General features: G+C 40.8%; 2 protein-coding genes across 9 annotated transcripts in view; one reads left to right on the top strand and one right to left on the bottom strand.

The window, feature by feature from the left end:
* LOC126355958 (DNA repair and recombination protein RAD54B-like) overlaps positions 1–2,220 on the top strand; it is a 385,308-nt gene extending 383,088 nt beyond the window's left edge. Inside the window, exon 17 of one of the 4 annotated variants that reach the window (XM_050006553.1) lies at positions 951–2,220. In XM_050006553.1, the coding sequence (XP_049862510.1) occupies positions 951–1,034 (84 nt within the window). In that variant the 3' untranslated portion in view covers positions 1,035–2,220. The remainder of the gene's footprint in view (positions 1–950) is intronic. The other 3 variants (XM_050006550.1, XM_050006555.1, XM_050006552.1) reach the window with 3 other exon arrangements.
* Positions 1–23,474, bottom strand: part of LOC126355961 (enoyl-CoA delta isomerase 2-like) — a 131,331-nt gene that overhangs the window by 63,553 nt on the left and 44,304 nt on the right. The window lies entirely within an intron of this gene.

Raw genomic sequence — 23,474 nt, 5'->3', positions numbered from 1 at the left:
GGCGATTCCTGCGATCTCGAAATGGGAAATGCTACTTGCTTGTATGTGTTGACACATTTTTGCATTTTTGTTGGTTAATCCAGATGCATGGTACGACATCCCAGATTGCTGTCAGATTCCTTCAATATTTGGGACCTTTGTGTCATGTACTGTAGTATATTAGTTATGGATGATGCTTCTACCTTCACTTCAGCAGCCTTCTGCAGTCCCTGTTTTGAGGCTGGAATTACTCACATTATTGCAATGGCATACTACCATAATGCCTCATTTACTGAGAGAGTAAATGGAAATTTGCTGGCAGCCCTTATTGCCTTCCATCATGAGGATCCTACCTGTTGGGACAGCTCACTGCCCAAGCTGGGGTATGTTTTTAGTACAGCCGTATGTGAGGCTCACAAGCAAACTCCAATGGTCCAAATATTGGCATTTAAGCCCAATTCTTCCTTTTCTAATTTTTGGGCATTGGATGACCTACTGCTGGAGAAAGATGATGCTGCGCAAATACAGGTGAACTGGAAGCGTGCCAAGAGAAATCTTAAGGTAGCACATGAGAGGTTAGAGCGCTGCTATAAAGCTGGGAGAGACAGCCGATCTGATTGAGGCTGGCTGACAAGGCTTGGGTTAGAAATTTTGTGGCAGGTAGGGAGAGGGGGACACTCTTACCAAGATTTGTGGCCCTTGTCCAGATACTTCTCTTTGTAACACCTTGCTTGTTAAAAACCCACAGACCAAGTGAATTTTTAGGATCCATATTTCTCAAACTATACCTTTTCAAGATGGTGGTGCTCCCAGTAACAACTAGTTTGTTTACTGTCATACTCACTGTGAAGTTGTTTTAATAAATTGTTTCATCTTATTCCTTGCTTGTGAAATGACTTTGAAGTTCCTTGATTGTAGTATGACATTGCAGTACCATGGCAATGTGACTAATGCCAGTGTACGAATTTCAGCATTTTGCAGCCCGTGGATGTGTGGCTAAGAGGGAAAGAAGTGTGATGGTTCGATTCTGGTGGCACCTCCGGCAGCCACAATGATTGAGAGGATATTCCAGGATTCACCCCAGAATAGGTTGTGGCCGTGCTGCTGGTAGTACCTTCTGGAGGTGGAGGGTGTAAACTTCTCACTGCAACAGAGAAGGCTGATAAAGGGTGGCTGCAGACTTTGCCCTGTTGTTCCGCTGCCCTAGTCAGGGCACATGGTCAGTCAGCTGGAGGATCCACACTGTTGTATCGAGTCAGCATGAAGAGTTTTATGGAGGGGCCCACTAGAACTGCTGCATACGTCCATTTGCTGGATTGTGAACTCTGAGCAATGTTAAACAGCCACATAAAATAAAATGATTATGTTGGTCAAGATGTCTATTTGCAACCATTTAGTCTATGTGGATTCGATTGGCCATACAGCTTGTAAAGCTATAATAACAGCTCAGACAACTGAATAAGTTTGTTGGTTGTAGTGAAGTATGTTGTCAGTGTGCATCATAGTTATTGTATTGAGCCCATGTAGTTTTGAATGGGTGTACTTGGCTTGACAAGAATCATTTTTATTACATTGTGTGCTATTCAGTTGAGTACTGTGTATCCTGTTATTCATTTGATTATTGTTGAAAAAGGTGTCATTCACATTTGGAAGGAGAGCTGTATATGGGTAAAGTTAACATGTGAGGTAACAATTCAGTGTAGTAATGTACTTGTCTATTATATAAGAATTTCCTGTGGTCATTGTAATATTATTTATTCTGAAATGTTGAACAATGAACACAGTGTGTAAATTTAATGTTTTTCTTTTCAGTTGCTAGTGTAATCTTTGTGATTTCTGTATGTCTTGTTAGTTAGTTGATGGGATTCATTTTTATGTACAGATTATCTGTGGGCCCTTTTAAAATTGTTTATTCTAAAGACAGGAAGATGAACCCAGCACACAATTTGAAAGGTGTTTAGGTTAATTCCAAATATGCTTATGCCCTGCTGTTTCATTAGGTGCTGTATTAATATTAATTGTTTCTTAAAGGTAAAAGGAGAATAAAAGTTTTAAATTGAAATTTTCCCTGTTCTCTGATCTTAGAAGTCGTATTAAAAAATCATTCTGTGATAAAATAGTTTTATTGATTCTCTTGTGAGGCTAATTGGGAGTTCACCTTTTTAAAGAATTTTTGTTTAAATATTTGTGTGTAATAAAGGCATGAAACTTTGTCCATTGGAATGTCATTACATATGACTGTAAATCCCAGCATCATTCCATTCTACATCTCAGCAAGACTCATCTGCTCAAATGACTTTCTTTCATTGCTCCATAGTCTAGGTTCTATGACTTCGGCACCATGTCTTCCTGGTTAGGGAATTTGCATCATTGATGAATGGTTTTGGAATTTCAGTTCACCCTGCAATTCCCAGCTTATATAGCTCGCTTTGTGTTTTGGTGCTGACAGGGTTCATAAGTGCAACATTCAGTTCTGCAGTGAAGTTTGAAGCTGTTATTTTCTTATTTTTCACCACAATCCTATTCAATGACCCTCCATGATGATCACTCAACACACACTTTCATCTGTGTTGTGACTTATATAAATAATCAATACAGTGCCTCTTGAAACACCAAACACTGGTTATGCAAGCGTGCACCATACTACCATAAACAACCTGCCAATTCGAATTCACTTAGCTCCAGCATAATGCACTCACATGTACAAGAACACTTGCAACATATCATGGACATTTACTGGTGAAATACACGGCTTTCCTGGTGAAATACATGGCCCACCTGCAAACTGGGCTCGCATGTGAATTTAAGTTCAAGCATGCATTTCTCATAGTGTTTCCCTCTTTTTGCCCAACACTTGTAAGAGAATGAGTTACATTTTCTGTTGATGTTCCTTCACGGAAGCCAAACTGCAAATCTCACAACATTCTTGTATTACATTTATTATACTTTGCCTTCTAAAGAACCTCTGAAGACTCTGGCAGCAAGCAAATTTGCCTGTAATTCTGTACACTGCATCTTTGTCCTTTTACACTTACCAGTCTAGCAGTAAAGTATATGCCTAGAAACTGAAACCTCACTGGATCGAATCATGGTTGGACCACATAATATTTCAGTCTACCTTTAACTTATGCTTCACCCGTCAGTCAAGGGAAAATTCACCATGGATAACACATGGTTGGGATTCCACGTTAATCTGCAAATCCATGTTCCTCAGCAGTAGAGTAATTTTGGGAAATGCAAGTCAGTAAAATGACATCCAACTGAGCACTGGACCATCAGCCATACAAGATTACTATTACTATTACTATTATTATTATTATTATTATTATTATTATTATTATTATTATTATTATTGGTTAGTTTAAAAGAGGGGGGGAGGGGGACCAAACTGTGAGGCATCGGTCCCTTGTTCCCAGTAAAAGAAGTGCACAAGGGGGAGACGTGCAGCACAATAGCAGGAGAAAGTAAGAACCAGAAGTATGACAACCAACACTACTATGGACAAAACAGAAAAAGAAAACCACAGAGAGCAGAAAGAAACAGGTACAAGGGATAAAAACAAATGAGCACAAGGCCATGGATGGCTGACCACAAGAATAAAAGGAAAAGCTAGTAACTCAATGACACATTAAAACATCAAGCCTAAAATCATTAGAGCGGAGAACACAAATGGACAAAGGACATGCGCTAAATCTTGTATAGAATGATAAAACCCACTGTCACGAATAAAACGTAAAACTAAATTAGCCGATGAGCCTTTGTCAGCTAAAATTAATGGCAGTGAGTCCGGAAACTGAAGAGTCCATCACAGGGCAGCCAAAGAAGTACAGCTCACCAAGATGTGGGCCACCTTCAGCCAGGCACTGCACCGACAATGAGGCGAGTCATCACGGCGTGGAGGTAGCCATGAGTCACCCAAGCTTGGCCAATGCAGAGCCAACAGAGAACCACAGAGTCCCTGCAAGAGACCCATGTGGTGGTCTTCCACACATTCGTAGTCTCCTCCATGACACGCAGTTTGTTGTATGTACTGAGGTTATGCCATTCTGTCTTGCAAAACCTTGTGGCATAGTACTGAATGGGGGTCAGTTGCAGAGAAGCTGATCTCCATAAACAGTTTCCATGTAGGCTGTTTGACCAGTCTGTCAGAAAGTCCATTGTCTGGGATTCCGACATGTCCAAAGTGACCATCCAGGAGTCCATCTATGCTGTGGAACAGTCCGGTTGTTCTGTGGTGTTTGTGTGGACCGTTCCAGGACATAGATGGACTCCTAGAAGGTCACTACCAAAGGATGACAAGGGTAGCACTGGTAGATAGCTTGTAGGCTGCTCAGGGGGTCAGTACACAGAAGAAACGACTCCCCAGGGCCTGAACAGATGTGCTCAAGAGCTCAAGATATAGCCACCAGCTCGGGAGTGAAAACACTGCAGCCATCAGACAAGGAATGCTGTTCAATATGTCCTCCACAATCATACGCGAAGCCGACGTGATCATCAGCCATCAAGTCATTGGTGTAAACTACTTCATGACCTCGGTACATGTGAAGAATCGAGAGGAAGTGGCAGCCAGCAGAGAGATGCGGAGTTAACTGAGCCCTTAGGGCCGTGTGAAAGGTCCAGGCGAAGCCGCAGCCTAGGTGTACACCATGGAGGTGTTAGTGAATGGACCTGAAGTACAGGTGGTAAAGGCAAGAACTCCAGTTTGGAAAGAAGGGATCGGACACGAACTGCAACTGGAAGCCCTGACCTGGGCCACCAATGTGGGAGATGAACCGCCATAGGTGGGAAAAGGAGATGATTTTTCACATAACGTAACTGGCCAGCAGTTGTGCACACCTAACCTGCAATGGAGAGACTCCAGTCTCCACCAGGACGCTGGTCACTGGACTCATCGTAAAAGCTCCTGTCGCTAAGTAAATGCCACAGTGGTACACTGGGTCAAGTAAATGCAATGCTGAGGGTGCCGCCAGATCATAAACCAGACTCCCATAGTCAAAGTGGGATTGAACAAGGGCTCCAGGTCATGTCTTTTCATAAATAAAAAAATAAAAAAATATCAACCAGGTGTTGGCATCTGGAAAATGCTATTTGGATGGCAGACTTGATGGATACAAGATTATCAATGGTAGAATGACCCTGGCAGAAGCCACCCTAACATGGAGCCAGTAGGCCACTTGACTCCAGGACCCAACCCAACCGCCGACACACCATATGTTCCAGCAGCTTGCAAAAAATGTTGGTGAGGCTGATGGGCTGATAGATATCCACATCAAGCAAGATTTTACCAGGTTTGAGCATCAGAATGATTGTCCCTTCCTGCGAATGCGAGGGAAAGATGCCATCCTACCAGATGTGGTTGAAGATGACAAAGAGATGTCACTTGTAGTCAGATGAGAGATGTTTAATCACCTGACTGTGGATCCGATCTGGCCCCAGAACAGTGTCAGGGCAATGTGCAAGGGCACTGAGGAGCTCCCACTCTGTAAATGGGGCATTCACTGTGGCATGAAGTGAACGGGAGGACCATCCCTTCGAGCTGCTGTTTGAGATTGCAGAAGGCTGGGGGGTAATTCTCTGATACAGAGGCTCGAGCATAGTGCTCAGCAAAGTTGGGGTCTGGTACCTGAAAACACATTTGATCTTTGCCCAGACTTGGGAAGGTGACATATGACACCCAATGGTTGAGACATATCTCTCCTAACACTCCTGCTTCTGTCGTTTGATAAATTGGCAAATGCGGGCACGCAGCCATTTAAAGGCTATGAGGTGCTCCAGGGAAGGGTACCCTTATGCCACTGTAGAGCTCACTCCTCAATTGCTTCAGGGACTTCAGGCGATCACCAAGAGACTGCCTTTCGCCGAGGGCACCCTAAGGAGCGAGGGATCGCATTTTCTGCTGCAGAAGTGATTGTTGTAGTCACCTGCTCAACCATCACATCAATGTTGCCATGTGGGGGAGATTCAACAGTGACAGCAGAGGTGAAAGTTTCCCAGTCCGCCTTGTTTAAAGCCCATCTGGGCCTGATGTCGGGGCAGTGACAGGAAGATGGGGAAGTCGTCACTACCACACAGGTCGTCACATGCTCTCCAGTGGATAGGTGGGAGAAGTCCTGGCCTCAAAATTGATAAATCAATGGCTGAGTACCTACCATGAGCCACACTAAAATGTGTAGCGGCCCCAGTATTTAAGAGGTAGAGGTTGAACTGAGACAGTAAAGTTTCGACATCTCTGCCATGGCCAGTAAGCATGGTACTGTCCCACAAGTGGTTATGAATGTTAAAATCTCCAAAATGTAGGAAAGTTTTAGGGGGTTGATCAGTTCAGTGTAGCTAATACATTCAAAGGCCTGCACCATCTGGAGGAAGCTATACGTTGCAGACAGTTATTTACTGTGTCATCCTTATTCTGACAGCCACAGCTTCAAGAGGGGTTTGAAGGGGCACAGTTTCACTACAGACTGAATTTAGGACATCAATGCAAATTCCACCTGACACTCGATTATAGTTGCTATGGTTGCTGTAATATCGCTTACAGCTGTAGAAGGCAAGGGTCCCCATTGCCGGGAACCAGGTTTCCTGGAGGGCAATGTAGAAAGCAGGTGTAAAGCTTAACAGTTTCAGGAGCTCAACCAGGCGGTGGAAAAAACCACCACAATTCCACTGGAGTATGACATCAACGTGAGACTAGGAAGGTGGGGGGGGGGGGGGGGGGGGGAGGGGGGGTTGCTCCTGATGTAGGTGGTGCAGGAGCAACAGAAAGGGAAGTGCCCCCCACCATCACGGGGGGCAGGTGTAGCCTTCTGGCTCTGAGAGGTGACGGGTTAGCGGAGCTGATGGGGCTAGCATTACTGTGGCGGCAGTGTAAGACAATGTCATGCGTGCAGGATGTAGGCGTTCAAATTTCCTCTTAGCCTCTGTGTGGGTCAGTTGGTCCAGGGTGTTGTACTCCATGATTTTCCTTTCATTTTGGCGCAGCACATGGAGCACTGGGATGTGATGGGCACCCACAATCTCGACATGTGACACTGGAAGTACAGCGGGAAGACATATGGCCAAACTTCCAGCATTTAAAGCACCACATTGTGGGTGGGATATATGGCCTTACATCACAGTGGTAGACCATCACCTTGACCCTCTCGGGGAATGTATCGCCCTGGAAGGAAGGCATTGGTGATTATCCCTCGGATCTCGGTAGACACGCCAAATGAAATGTACACCTCACTGTTCTAAATTGGTGCGCAGCTCATCATCAGGCTGCTAAAGAAGGTCCCTGTGAAATATTATACCCTGGACCATACTAAGTTCTTATGGGGTGTGATGGGTACGGAACCATCCCCCAGCTTGTCACAAGTGAGTAATACCAATGACTGGGCAGAGGATGCTGTTTTGATCAAGACTGACCCAGATCTCATTCCACCTCCCCAAACTTGTCCTCTAGATGCTCAACAAAAAACTGAGGCTTCATCATCATGAAATATTCCCCATCAGCTCTCGGACATACAAGGTACCAGGGCGAATAAGAGCTGCTGCCATCCTTAGCCCCATGTTCCTCTCATGGTGTGGCCAGGGAGGGGAATGATTTGGGGTCATACTTCTGTGCATTCAATTGAGCCCATGAACACTTAGAGACTGCTGGTGTTTGACCACCAGCAAGAGATGATGTACTACGCTTCATTGCGTGTCATCTGCCCTGATGCCACCCACTCCGACCAGGGGCCCTCCGCATGGGCACCACCCAGCCACAGCAAAGGCCACCTTACAGGATGGCCATTGCTGGGAGTCCCAATGCCCCAAGGGGATGAGCATACGTGGGGATATAATGACACAGGCATCAGCAGAGCAATCCCTGTGTGGTCAGGGGGCTACAACCAACAGGGTACATAGCAGCCCCACTACGATGGACTATCTAACATGCTGGATATCAGATGCAAACAACTCCATTACCATTGTCAGCACAAAAAACTATACTGCACTGTGGATAGAGGGTGACCTTGCACAACAGCTGCAAAATGAGAGGAAGTGCAGATCCACTTTGTCGTAGGATGCGAAAGGTCTCAGCACACAATGGACACGATGCACCATGTAAGGCGCTCTTCCCCAATTGGCTTCCTCTCTGGGAAAATTTTGAAATATGGAAGTCAAACTCTACAGGGGACCATCACATAAAATCTGAAACATGTGAGACTCCTTTTAGTCACCTCTTACGATAGGCAGGAATATCTCAGCCTATTCTAAACCCCGGACCCACCGAGGAGATGGATGTTTTAATCTTCGTGGAAACTGACTGCACCTGAAAGACTCAGTATATAGATTGCTGACTACAGCAAAAATGAATGGTGCACTGATCTTTGTAACATGACTTGATTTAATCATACCTATGTGAGTCTTTAACAACAATATAAAAGAGACGTTGAGTTGCAGACACACATAATGAAAAGACTGTTATACATTTTAGCTTTCAGCCAAAAGGACTTTCTCTGAAGTAGAACACACACACACACACACACACACACACACACACACACACACACACACACACACACACAACCCCTGTCTTTGTTATTTATTTATTTTATAATGAATACAATGCCATCTTTGCTTGTGAAATAATTTCATCTGAACACAAGCTTTAAAATGTTCTGCATACATACATATAATATTTTGATTTCCCTTGCCAGTTAATGACAAAGAATGTCTGTTTAATATGTTGGACTTCTCTGGAGGATCCCTGGCATTTCACTTTTCAACACAAGTGGTGTGTTACCTTGGGCACCCACCTTCTGCCTTTTTTCGTCAGCCGACACCTACTTTTACTTATGTTCTTAGACATCCCTATTGTTTCAGTTGATAGCATTGGTTTAGCTTGTTTGATGACAATCCATAACACTTAAGCATTATTATCTATAATGAAATTCTATAATACTGGGATATGACTGTTCCTCATATTGTCATACAGCTCCTGTTTTCACTACATGATAACCAGTACAAGGTACAAAAGCTGTCTGAAACTCTAAATGGACAGCAGTGACATTTTTGGAGTGAATTTAATTGTATATCAAAAGACTACACTAATGGGAAATGAACCCCGCCATAGCCGGTCCCAAGTCCGGCTGAGAAAGGAGTAGGGGGAGGAGTAACACCTCGTTAAAAAACCTTGGTTCACCTGGCCCAGGTGATAGTGCCTTGTGAGGGCCCCTTGCCAGGGATACGGTGAAGACCTCTATGGCAGCGAAGGCGGAGAAGATGGACTTCAGTACAGCGGAGCTGGCAGAACAGGTACCTTTTCTCTTTGGGTACAAAATGAGTACAAGTAGCGACTGAACCCCAGAGGGGCGGCTACAGACAGTGTCTGACTCATGGTGAGCGTCTGACTTTAGGCTGGGCATTGTACTGCACATGTGGAAAGTAACGGGAAACTACCACATTACATACCCAAGCAGTACATGGTATGTGTCTCCATGTGAAAGATTTCGGAGTTAAAACTTCCTCTCATTCGGATCTCTGGGAGGGGAACACATTGAGAGTAAACGTATTTGAAAGGAAGAAAGGGACAGTTAAGGGAGGAAAGGTAAGGATTGAAATGTGGAATGTGAGGACAGTACTGCAAGCAGGAAAGTTAGAGAATGCAAAACAGGAGATGAAAAGGAACAGATTAGATATCCTCGGTTTGTGTGAAATGAGATGGGGAGAGAATGGGGAGATAGAAAGTGGAAATTATAAGCTGTTTTACTCACGGGAAATCAAGCGTGGTGAAAACGGAGTAGGAATATTGATAGGGCAAAAGTTGAAAAATAAGGTAATGAAGCTACAATATATTGATGGAAGACTAATGATGATATGACTGAAGGGTAGTTCAAAAGATTTGGTGTTAATACAGGTATATATGACAACCAGCCAGCATACAGATGAAGAAGTGGAAGAATATTATGAGAAAATACAAGAACTCATTGAGAAAGAAAATAGAAATGCCTGCGTTATCATCATGGGGGACTGGAATGCAGTGGTGGGTAAAGGAAGAGATGAAGATGTAGTAGGAAAATTTAAATTAAGGATAAGAAATGAGAGAGGTGAATGACTAATTAGTTTCAGTAAAGAAAATTCATTAGCAGTGGGTAACACATTATTTGAACATCACAAAAGGAGATGTTACACATGGATATCAAATTTTAATATGAAAAGATATCAGTTGGACTACATCTTGATATAAAAAAGGTTTAGGAACTGTTTGAAGAATGCTAAAGCTTATCCAGGAGCGGATATAAATTCAGACCACAACCTAGTAATGGGAGAACTACAAGTGAAGTTGAAAAAAGTCTGGAGACTGGAGAGATAAAGCAAAGGAAAGACTAAACATAGAAAGACTCAAAGAGGTAGGAAAGGCATCAGATTTGAAGAACAGATTTATGGATAAAGGCAAAGAGGTAGTGTTGATGAAAGTGTTAATGACAAATGGATAAAAATGAGGGAAAGACTCATGGACTCTGCCAAAGAAGTACTAGGAATTAGAGTATCCCAAAGCACCAGGAAAGAATGGATAACAGAAAACATTTTGAAGATGGAAGAGCAGAGGAAGTGGAAAAGTGTAGGAACTGAAGAAGGTAAAAAGAGGTACATGAAACTGATTAATGAATTAAGAAAAGAATCTGAAGAAGCAAGAGGAAAATGGATGAAACAGAAATGCAACAAAATAGAGAAAATGGAGAAAGAGGGAAAGTATGAAATGATGTATAGATTGGCTAGTGAGATATTTTTTTAACGTAAAAGAAAGAGGAATAACATGGAAATAGAAAGAGCGGATGGTACTCTAGCAGAAGAACCACAGGAGGTTTTGAACAGATGGCAAGAATATATTCAATGTCTGTATAAGGGAGATGAAATGCAAAGGGAAATTAAGGTTGAAGGGGAGCAATATGTACCGGAAGGTGGAAAGAGATTCACCATCTTGGAAGCAGAAGTAGAAAAGGCGCTGAAGGAGATGAAGAATACGAAGACATGTGGAATTAATGATTTGCCAGCAGAGCTGTTGAAGAGTCTGGGAAAAAAGGCAAGAAAAGAAATAGTCTATGTCTGTAATTAGATATATGACAAAGGGGAATGGCCTAATGACTTCCTTGCTACAGTTATGATACCAACAGAGAAAAAGAGAAACACTAAAATATGTGAAGCGCACCGGACCATCAGTCTAATTTCTCATGCAGCTAAAGTCTTGCTGAGAGTGTTGAATAGAAGGCTATATGGCAAGCTGGATAGAGGGATTGCAGAGGAGCAGCTTGGATTTAGAAGAGGAAAAGGAACAAGAGATGCCTTTGGCCTGTTAAGAACTATAGGGGAAAGATATATGGAAAAGGGTAGAGAAATCTTTGCTGTTTATATAGATTTCTGGCTTTTGACAGTGTTCAGTGGAACAAGCTGATGGATATTTTGAAGAGGAAAGGAGTAGATTGGAAAGAGAGACAACTGATACAGAATCTATATTTACACTAGAAAGTAAGGATAAGAATAGGAAATGAAATGTCAGAAGGAAGCAGCATTGGACAAGGCATTAGTCAAGGTTGTTGCCTTTCCCCACTGTTGTTTAACATATACCTTGAAGAGATTATCACAGAAGGCTTAGATGGAAAAAGAGGAATATGTATTGGTGGAAAGAGAATAGAATGTATAAGATTTGCTGATAACATGGTATTAGTGGCAGAAAGTGACTGGACAGTGAATAACATGCTGAAAGATCTGAATGAAGCTTGTGTGGAATATGGGATGCAAATAAACACAGCAAAAATAAAGAGTATGGTCATCAGTACAAGACCCAGACTGTCGAGACTGGAATAGAAGGGAGAACCGATAGAGGTACTCAGGGTACCCTCCGCCACACACCGTCAGGTGGCTTGTGGAGTATGGATGTAGATGTAGATAAAAATAGGACAATCTGCCATTAGCCAAGTAAGTGTATTTATATATCTTGGAAGCACAATAACTGAAGACTTGAGATGTCATCAGGAGGTGAAAACTCAAATTTTCATAGCGTGGGAAGCATTCAACAGAAAGAGGAGACTCTTATGTGGAAAATTAGATAAAGGACTAAGGAAAAGGCTTGGCAAATGTTTTGTCTGGAGTTTGGCACTATATGGGGCAGAAACATGGACGCTTAGACGAGAGCATGAAAAAAGGTTAGAAGCATTTGAGATGTGGATGTGGAGGAGAATGGAGAGAATAAGCTAGATGGAAAGAATGAGTAATGAAAGAGTACTGGAAAGGGTTGGGAGAGAAGGTGTCTGCTGAAGGTTGTAAGAGAAAGGAAAAAGAACTGGTTAGGACATTCATTGAGAAGGGAGTGCTTGCTAACAGATGCTGTGGAAGGATTGGTTTGTGGGAGAAAACTGAGAGGAAGAAGGAGATACAAGATGATAGACAACATAAAGGGAAGAGGAAATTATGCAGACCTGAAGAGGATGGGAGAAGACCTGACAGCCTGGAGAACTACCATGTGAAAACCTGCCTTTTGGCAGAACACTGATAATGATGATGATGAATGGGAAATAGAAGGAGTGTAATCACTGAAGTAGGCAATATTTGGTATTAAGGGTGGGAATTAAGTTAGAACTGAGTCATCCTGTCAAACACCAGATTCAACAAAAATTTTAAAGGAAGCCTCAGCCTGCTAGTACTTGTGTTCCCTAATGAACTATCCTCATTGGAAAAACTGTAAACATCCAACAAACAGTTGGGATAATTACGGTTATGTAAGGGGTGGGCATGGCAAAACAAACAGTGAAACAATTTTAAGTGCTTTCACTGCAGACTACCTAGAACAGATAGATCAGAAACCCATTTATGACACAAATACAGTAGATCAACTGGTAACAAATACACCTGACCTCTTTGGGGTATCCAAATTGACACTGGTACCAATGACAATGGGGCTTGTAGAAAATAATGTTTACCAAAGTATAAGGGCATCTAAAACAAGTACAAAATTGACTTGCTCAGTAAACTAGATAAAGAGGCAGTAGTGTCATATGTCACGGAAAAATTCAAAGTCTTTCGCTCTGGAATTGAGTATGTAGAGAAAGTGTAGCTCAAGTTTGGAACAATAGTTGTTCATGCACTGGACAAGTATTTACCTTATAGGACATTCAAGATGGGAGGGGTTCTCTGTAGTATTCAGTCGCTGTGAAGAAACAATAACTACTTCACCGTAAGTACACGTAAAACAAAACATAGGACTGTTGGTAGACTGGTACTAAATGGACCCATTTGCTGTGAGAAGAGTAATCCATAAAGCTACTTCTTTAAAGACCTCTAACAAAACTCAAACATTCTTGTCTCATGTAAAGGCTAGAGTTGTATTGAAGGCATGGAAAGACAGGCTCCTGTCGAGGATGCAAATGCAGAAGGGCTGCATAAAGTGGAAAAAAATCAAGAAATAACGATTGTTTAAGAATTAACTGGGAGAGGTATGCAAGTTCTCCTACTTCTCATTACATCAACATAACATCATAAAGAAATGACTACTACACTGCCAAGGTTTTTGTGATAGCAGTGTGCTTGGTTCACACAGCTGTCACCTTGTTTCACTCATATTAAACAGTGGAGTTCTTGCTGTTCCTTCATTATGGTACTGTATGATCTCAGAGGTTGGATGGCAGGTGCCGAGACAAAAATTCTGTTGGACAGAAGGCTTCCAATTTTTTGCCGACTCCCAACAATTGAAAGCTGGACTGAAATTTGAAGGTGGATATAACTTGAAAAAAAAAAGTGAAGGGGATGTGTAATTCACTTGCCCATTCAGCCAGTTGCAGAACAGACCAAGTGGATCACTGAAACAGCAACAGATGTTACGAGACTTCGGGTCTACAAGGAGGGGCAAGTTTGGGAACTTGCCCCCCCCCCCCCCCTCCCCCCCTGGAATCTGGGTACAGGATTTTTATTCATTACAGAATTCTCACTAATGTCTTGCAATGATTGTCTATGACTCTACTAAACTGCTTGTTTAACATTGCCAATCACAACATGAAATACTGCGATTTTTATCAGTCACAATACTATGTGTTCATAATTAAAGTTCCAGTTTCAAAATGGAGTGCAAAGAGAACCACTGCTCAAAATGACATCGAATTTGAAAAGCTTATTATTGACATGAATGCACAGCAAAATGTCATAGAATCAAAAAAGACGAAGAATAAGAAGAAGAAGATTTACCAAAAACTTTACCAATAGTGGCACTTTATGTCTTAAAGTAAATGGGGTCAGAAACAGTTGACAGATGACAGATGAATCACAATACGACAACTGTGGTTTGAGTTGCACATTACAGCATTCATACTGTCCAATGTGCATGAATGGGCAAGTTGGGTTGTCAACAGTTGTGGCACTATTAGTTAGACAAGCACATCTACTACATCAAGATCATACCACATCAGATGGGAAAACTGGTTTATAATTGTACTGGCGCCAAAAATTGCATAAAAAGCAAAATGTCATCAGTTTTTAATTGTTCTGGAGACAAAAACCATGTAAAAATCAAAATGATATTGGTTTCTAACTGTCGTGAGAGTGGCGAAGACGTGTTCAGTATGCTGTTCACCATTTTTTGCCACAAGTTCAAATGAAGACACAGCATGTTCCACAACAAATCAGGTAGTCTTGGGACGTCACATTCAGAATGTGTTGCAAAATATGTGGCTTCAGTTCAGCTACATTCATAATTAAAACACTGAACTCATCGTCTTTTTAGATAACCTCAGAGTCAAACGTCACAGATTAAGATCACATATTCTCGACTGCCAGGCTGTAGAGAAGTGAGGGCTGATAATTGTAGTATTTCCAAAATGCCTCTGCAGCAGCCACTTCACTGGCTGTGCAATGTGCAGAGGAGTACCCTCTTGCATAAAAATGATCTTACCCACACATCCATGCTGCTGAAAGACTGTAATGACGTTGGCCACAAAAGACTGCCATGGCGTTTACCAGTAACAGTACAGGTAACAGAACCCATGGGGCTTGTCTCCTCCAAAATTACAGCCCTAAGGTAAATGAGGTGTCAACCTGCACCACTAAGTCAACTTTGCAGAATGATGTGGTACCAGTTGTGCATGCAGATTTTCCGTCAATTTTGCATACTGACATCTCCTTGGGAATAGAAATTGGCTTCGTCTATCCACAGAATTTTATGTGCCCATTTACTTTCCACAGCCATGCAAACAAGAAATTCCAGAGCAACTCCAGAAGATGGGTGATTTTGTATGGACAGCAATGCAGGATGTTTCATAGGATTTTATGCACTGTGCTTGCAGGCATGTCCAATGTTCAGGCAATTCCCTCTGCACTGCACATTTGCACACCATCGCTTGACCCCTTCTGCAATACTGTGACCATATCTTTGACAGACATTAGATCAAGTGCTTTCCTCCCTCTGTCACATCACACTTCAAAAGAGCCTGTCTTTTCGAATTTTGTAATCATCTCCTCCACACCTTTAGTGAACATTGGGCCAATGCCTTTTTTTTAATACCACTGAGTGTCTGGAACGTCTGCAGGGCTACTGCTGCACAGTCGCCATTCTTGTAAAAAAGCTTTACCAGAAGCACATGATCTTTCATGTAGAAAAGTCATGTTGGGTGTGGATGCAAACTGAGGAGTAGCGCCTTGTGCCACACATCAGTTGGTGTGAACATTTTGATGCTTACAGCGCCATCTATTTGTCTTTAATTCCATGATGATTCCCTGCATCAATAACATGCTGTTCAAATTGGACATCATTCTGAGTGGTGGTTCTCTTTCAGTAGTGTTTTGAAACTGGAACTTTAATTATGGGCATCCTGTATAGCTATGACTTTTTGGTTGTAAAGCTGTTCATGGGAAATTATACCCTTTCATAGTGCACCACCGCTTTTGGTGCTGGTTTGCAGTCAAGATGGATGAAAAACTTTACAGAACAGTGCCAAAATAATGCCCTTAATTTTTTCTCTGACAGTTTCCCACAACACACACATCAAGCTGCAGTAAGGGCTTCAATCTTTCAATCTTTTCTCTTCCACTTACTCAATATTCCATTATTGAACTGCAGCTAGGGACCGATCCAACAACCTAATGTATAGATCCAACAACCGGATTTATAGATTCCTAACACAACATATGCATCCATCACCAATCCCCAATACCTTCAAAAAAAACCAGGCGGCTTGGAATTAATGCAGCAACTACAGTGATGTCACTACATGTGAGGTTTTGTAAGCAAAGTGCTAAAAATGGCATCTAAGTTGGCCAAGTCTTTTTTAAAGTTTTTCTTTGTTTCTCCACTTTGAGGAGTATCTCTTGTTTATTTTGTTTATATCCAACCAGATTTTCTCAGTTGTTCTGACTTTTTTTCTATTTCTGATTTGTAATGTTTGGGTCCCCCGTGAACCATGGACCTTGCCGTCGGTGGGGAGGCTTGCGTGCCTCAGCGATACAGATGGCCATACCATAGGTGCAACCACAACGGAGGGGTATCTGTTGAAAGGCCAGACAAATGTGTGGTTACTGAAGAGGGGCAACAGCCTTTTCAGTAGTTTCAGGGGCAACAGTCTAGATTATTGACTGATCTGGCCTTGTAACACTAACCAAAATGGCCTTGCTGTGCTGGTACTGCGAACAGCGGAAAGCAAGGGGAAACTACAGCCATAATTTTTCCGAGGGCATGCAGCTTTACTGTATGGTTTAATGATGATGGCATCCTCTTGGATAAAATATTCCGGAGGTAAAATAGTCTCCCATTTGGATCTCCGGGCGGGGACTACTCAAGAGGACGTCATTATCAGGAGAAAGAAAACTTGCGTTCTACGGATCGGAGCATTGAATGTCAGATCCCTTAATTGGGCAGGTAGGTTAGAAAATTTAAAAAGGGAAATGGATAGGTTAAAGTTAGATATGGGAATTAGTGAAGTTCGGTGGCAGGAGGAACAAGACTTTTGGTCAGGTGACTACAGGGTTATAAACACAAAATCAAATAGGGGTAAAGCAGGAGTTGGTTTAATAATGAATAAAAAAATAGGAGTGCGGGTAAGCTACTACAAACAGCGTAGTGAACACCTTATTGTGGCCAAGATAGATACGAAGCCCACACTTACTACAGTAGTACAAGTTTATATGCCGACTAGCTCTACAGATGATGATGAAATTGAAGAAATATATGATGAAACTAAAGAAATTATTCAGATAGTGAAGGGAGACGAAAATTTAATAGTCATAGGTGACTGGAATTCAGTAATAGGAAAAGGGAGCGAAGGAAACATAGTAGGTGAATATGGAATGGGACTAAGAAATGAAAGAGGAAGCCGCCTGGTAGAATTTTGCACAAAGCACAACTTAATTATAGCTAACACTTGGTTCAAGAATCATAAAAGCAGGCTGTATACATGGAAGAAGCCTGGAGATGCTGACAGGTTTGAGATATATTATATAATGGTAAGATAGAGATTTAGGAACCAGGTTTTAAATTGTAAGACATTTGCAGGGGCAGATGTGGACTCTGACCACAATCTATTGGTTATGAACTGTAGATTAAAACTGAAGAAACTGCAAAAACGTGGGAATTTAAGGAGATGGGACCTGGATAAACTGACTAAGCCAGAGATTGTACAGAGTTTCAGGGCGAGCATAAGGGAACAATTGACAGGAATGGGGGAAAGAAATACAGTAGAAGAAGAATGGGTAGCTTTGAGGGATGAAGTAGTGAAGGCAGCAGAGGATCAAGTAGCTAAAAATATGAGGGCTAGTAGAAATCCTAGGGTAACAGAAGAAATACTGACTCTAATTGATGAAAGGAGAAAATATTAAAATGTAGTAAATGAAGCAGGCAAAAAAGGAATACAAACGTCTCAAAAATGAGATCGACAGGAAGCGCAAAATGGCTAAGCAGGGATGGCTAGAGGACAAATGTAAGGCTGTAGAGGCTTATCTCACTAGGGGTAAAATAGATACTGCTTACAGTAATATTAAAGAGACCTTTGGAGAAAAGAGAACCACTTGTATGAATATCAAGAGCTCAGATGGAAACCTAGTTCTAAGCAAAGAAGGAAAAGCAGAAAGGTGGAAGGAGTATATAGAGGGTCTAAACAAGGGTGATGTAATTGAGGACAATATTATGGAAATGGAAGAGGATGTAGATGAAGATGAAATGGGAGATATGATACTATGTGAAGAGTTTGACAGCACTGGAAGACCTGATTTGAATCAAGGCCCTGGGAGTAGACAACATTCCATTAAACATACTGACGGCCTTGGGAGAGCCAGTACAGACAGAACTCTACCATCTGGTGAGAAAGATGTTTGAGACAGGAGAAATACCCTCAGACTTCAAGAAAACTATAATAATTCCAATCCCAAAGAAAGCAAGTGTTGACAGATGTGAAAATTACTGAACAATCAGTTTAATAAGCCACAGCTGCAAAACACTAACGCGAATTCTTTACAGACGTATGGAAAAACTAGTAGAAGCCGACCTCGGGGAAGATCAGTTTGGATTCTGTAGAAATGTTGGAACACGTGAAGCAATACTGACCCTACGACTTATCTTAGAAGCTAGATTAAGGAAAAGCAGACCTACATTTCTAGCATTTGTAGACTTAGAGAAAGCTTTTGACAATGTTGATTGGAATACTCTCTTTCAAATTCTGAAGGTGGCAGGGGTAAAATACAGGGAGCCAAAGGCTATTTACAACTTGTACAGAAATCAGATGGCAGTTATAAGAGTTGAGGGGCATGAAAGGGAAGCAATGGTTGGGAAGGGAGTGAGACAGGGTTGTAGCCTCTCCCTGATGTTATTCAAAATGTATATTGAGCAAGCAGTGAAGGAAACATCAGAAAAATTCAGAGTAGGTATTAAAATCCATGGAGAAGAAATAAAAAGTTTGTGGTTTGCAGATGACATTGTAATTCTGTCAGAGACAGCACAGGACTTAGAAGAGCAGTTTAACAGAATGGACAGTGTCTTGAAAGGAGAGTATAAGATGAACATCAACAAAAGTGAACCAAGGATAATGGAATGTAGTCGAATGAAGTTGGGTGATGCTGAGGGAATTTGATTAGGAAATGAGACACTTAAAGCAATAAAGGAGTTGTGCTATTTGGGGAGCAAAATAACTGATGGTGGTCGAAGTAGAGAGGATATAAAATGTTAACTGGCAATGGCAAGGAAAGCGTTTCTGAAGAAGAGAAATTTGTTAACATCGAGTAGAGATTTAAGTGCCAGGAAGTCATTTCTGAACCTGTTTGTATGGAGTGTAGCCATGTATGGAAGTGAAACATGGACGATAAATAGTTTGGACAAGAAGAGAATAGAAGCTTTCGAAATGTGGTGCTACAGAAGAATGCTGAAGATTGGATGGGTAGATCACATAACTAATGAGGAAGTATTGAAAAGATTGGGGAGAAGAGAAGTTTGTGGCACAACTTGACTAGAAGAAGGGATCGGTTGGTAGGACATGTTCTGAGGCATCAAGGGATCACCAATTTAGTATTGGAGGGCAGTGTGGAGAGTAAAAATCGTAAAGGGATATCAAGAGATGAATACACTAAGCTGATTCAAAAGGATGTAGGTTGCAGTAGGTACCGGGAGATGAAAAAGCTTGCACAGGATAGAGTAGCATGGAGAGCTGCATCAAACCAGTCTCAGGACTGAAGACCACAACAACAACAACAACAATAACAACAATGCTTGGGTTCAGTCTGATGTTATGCTAGTACGAATAATGTTTTTTGTGAATATTTTGTAGCTGAATACTGTGCATAATTATCAAATTTAGTTTTTGAGGCACGACACTGATTCTAACTCATTGAATCATTTACATAAAAAAATATAATGTTTGATCATTCCCCATCTTTGCAAATGTGTGGCTTTTAGAGATGCGGTGTAATGTGTATTAACAAGATTGTACTACACTAACGAATCAGTGGAGTTGACAGTGCTACCCTTGATGTAGCATCAATTTTGCAATCTGAGTTGATGAAAAACAGTAAACAGCTACATGAAGAAGGAGTGCAGAAGTACATAGCCAAAGCAGTTCTGCCGTTAAAGGCTTGGGGAAGGAGAAGAGGATAGCTGGAAAGATAGTTGAGTGCAGGGCACACTTGATTTGTGGTGAGAAACAGCACAATGGCATATTTAATATTTCATTCAATATTTTTTTGACAATATAGTTCATTTAAGTAATATTTGCAATGCTCCTTCATTTTTAAACCGACTGTTGGGTCTCTTTTGCTAGTGGTAAACTGCACACATGGAAAACAAAAGGTCACTAGCAGAGCTTACTATGACAGTGCCTAGATAGGCCCCAACACGGGCATGGCACAGAAACAGGCAAGAAATGACCCAAAAATAGAGAGAAAGAACAATTAACTAGGAGGAGCAGTTCTGACAGAGGTGCAGGATCACTGAGGTCCTACTCCAACAGCCTTTACCAATGTTTAGACACTCTTGGATGACATAAATTGAAACTTAGGGTACTAAAGCAAAAGTAGTGCAACTCATATTACTTTTATTGAACAGAAAAGGGTGGATGAAAGAAGCACAGTACCTTACAAAATAAATCTCAACTCAACTGAAAAATTAATATCCAAATATACTTAAGTTATCACTGTATAATAGGTATCTACAACCTACACTGTACTTAACCAAGAGAGTATAGTTTGCATGAGAGTTTAAGTATTATTTTTTGCCAGGCAGGTAGAATTAAGATACACATGATTACAAACCATATTCACATTTTAGTAGTTGTTGACATTGGCTGGTGTGATATGAATGTCCTGTCTGTATGTTTAATTACATAAAAAGAATCAAATAGTTACAGTTGTGTTACTTTATAACAACACCTATGTGTAGAGCTTTATTCAACCAAACACACTGATCTCTAATCAACATATAGTATTTCAAATTGTAATGAGTAAGTTTTTGGTTTGTCAGTTTCTTTTTTTGTGAAACTAACCTGAAAATAAACATTATAGCTTTATCAACGTTACAAAATTACGAGGAGTATTTCCCTGAAACTGTTTTATATTTCATGAAGAAACATTTTGTCAGTTTTGCTAACACTGTGAAACAAGATGAAAATGGAGCAATAGTTTTTGTGGGGGATAATAGACTATCAAATTATAATATCAGAGTCTTGCCCATCTTTGCAAACGTGTGGCTTTTAGAGATGTGGTCTGATGTGTATTGACAATATTGTACTGTACTGATGGAACAATTGAGGAGAGAGTGCAACCCTAAATGTAGCATCAATTTTGTTATCTGAAGTGATGAAAACCATTAAACAGCTATGTACAGAAGGAGCGCAGAAGTACATAGCCAAAGCAGTTCTGCTATTAAAAGGTTGATAAAGGAGAATGAGGATAGTTGGAAGGAGGGCCTTTTGGTCTAGTGATAAATTGCACACCTGGAAACCAAAAGGTCAGTAGGAAAGCCTACCATGTAGGTGGCTAGATAGACCCCAACAAGGGCACAGAAACAGGCAAAAACAGACCCAAAAAGAGAATGGAAGAATAATTAACTAGGAGGAGCAGTTCTGCAGAGGTGCACGATCACTAGGTCCTGCTCCCACAGCCTTTTCAATGTCTAGACACTCTTGAACAACACGGAAATTGAAACTTAGGGTACTAAAGCAAAAGTAGTGCAACTCATCTTACTTTTATTGAATAGGAAAGACTGGAAGGAAAAAAGCACAGTGTCTTACAAAATAAATCTCAACTCAATTGTAAAATTGTTGTTATTAACATCCAAATACAGTGAAGTTACCACCATATAATAAGTATCTACACTCTACATTGTACTTAACCAAGGGAGCATAGTTTGTACGACAGTTTAAATATTATTTTGTGCCAGGCACGTAACATTCAGATACATGTTGATTATGAACCATATTCACATTTTTAGTAGTTGTCAATTTTGGCTGATATGATGTGATCATCCTTTTTGACTGTTTAACTATGTAAAAATAATCAGAGAGTTACAATTGTGTTAAACAATGCCTACACATAACACGTCTTAAACCAAAAACATTAATCTCTAATCAACTGTAATGAGTAACATTTTGGCTTGTCAGTTCGTGTTCTTGGCAAAACTCACTTGAAAATACACATTACAGCTTTATTAACAATACAAAATCATGAAGAGTATTTCACTGAAAATGTTTTATATTTCATGAAGGAAAACTTTGTCAGTTTTGTTAACATTGTCAAATGGGATGACAATGGAGCAATAGTTTTTGTGGGGGATAGTGGCACTATCAAATTATCCATCTGATTAAAGTGAAGCTTGGTTAAAAAATTGGACTTCTAGTTAACTATTTAAAATGATGAAGTTAGAGAATTTTTTCTTTTAGTTTAAGCAGTTTTGTTTACATTGCAATGCTGTAGTCTAATTTGCAACATGAGATTATTAGCTTTAATATTTTCTTAACATTTAGTGAAATTAATAAATTTTAAGTGATAATGGTCGAAGTAGAGAGGATATAAAATGTAGACTGGCAATGGCAAGGAAAGTGTTTCTGAAGAAGAGAAAGTTGTTAACATTGAGTATAGATTTAAGTGTCAGGAAATCTTTTCTGAAAAAAGTATTTGTATGGAGTGTAGCCATGTTTGGAAATGAAACATGGACGATAAATAGTTTAGACATGAAGAGAATAGAAGCTTTTGAAATGTAGTGCTACAGAAGAATGCTGGAGATTAGATGGATAGATCATGTAACTAATGAGGAAGTCCTGAATATAACTGGGGAGAAGAGGAATTTGTGTCACAACTTGACTAGAAGAAGGGATCGATTGATAGGACACGTACTGAGGCATCAAGGGATCACCATTTTAGTATTGGAGGGCAGCGTGGAGGGAAAAAATTGTAGAGGGAGACCAAGAGATGAATACACTAAGCAGATTCAGAAGAATGTAGGTTGCAGTAGCTACTTCGAGATGAAAAAGCTTGCACAGGATAGGGTAGCATGGAGAGCTGAATCAAACGTCTTGGGACTGAAGACCACAACAACAACAACAACAACAAGTAGGTAGAATCACTATAATCAGATAGTTAGTTACAATAGAACTATTGAAACTAAAATTCATGAGTTTTAAAACCAACAAAAGAACATTGCAAATTAACATATATATAAATGATAAAATACACTTACATTATTCAGATAGGGGGTATGTAGTGATCAGTTTCTCTTGTTAAAATTAAAAACATGTTAACAACAAAAATGTTCTCACGCAATTAACAACATGATAAATATAAATTTATTTTACTGGTGCAAATTCTTGTTATGTGGTTGGGAAAAAAGAAAACACAAATAATCAAAAGAAAGAAAATGCACTGATTTAATTTACATTTCTGAGGCTGAGTGGGAATTAACAGTCTAACAAGGGATGAAACATTACATATTGAAAATACAATGCTGGTGCAAGCTTTTACAACTAAAGAGCCATATGCATTTTTTGTTGTGAGGAAAATAGTGGCAAACAGGGAGATAGTTT

This window comes from Schistocerca gregaria, chromosome 3 (genome assembly GCF_023897955.1).
Source record: "Schistocerca gregaria isolate iqSchGreg1 chromosome 3, iqSchGreg1.2, whole genome shotgun sequence".
Lineage (NCBI taxonomy): Eukaryota > Metazoa > Arthropoda > Insecta > Orthoptera > Acrididae > Schistocerca > Schistocerca gregaria.
This window is presented reverse-complemented; position numbering and strand designations above follow the sequence as displayed.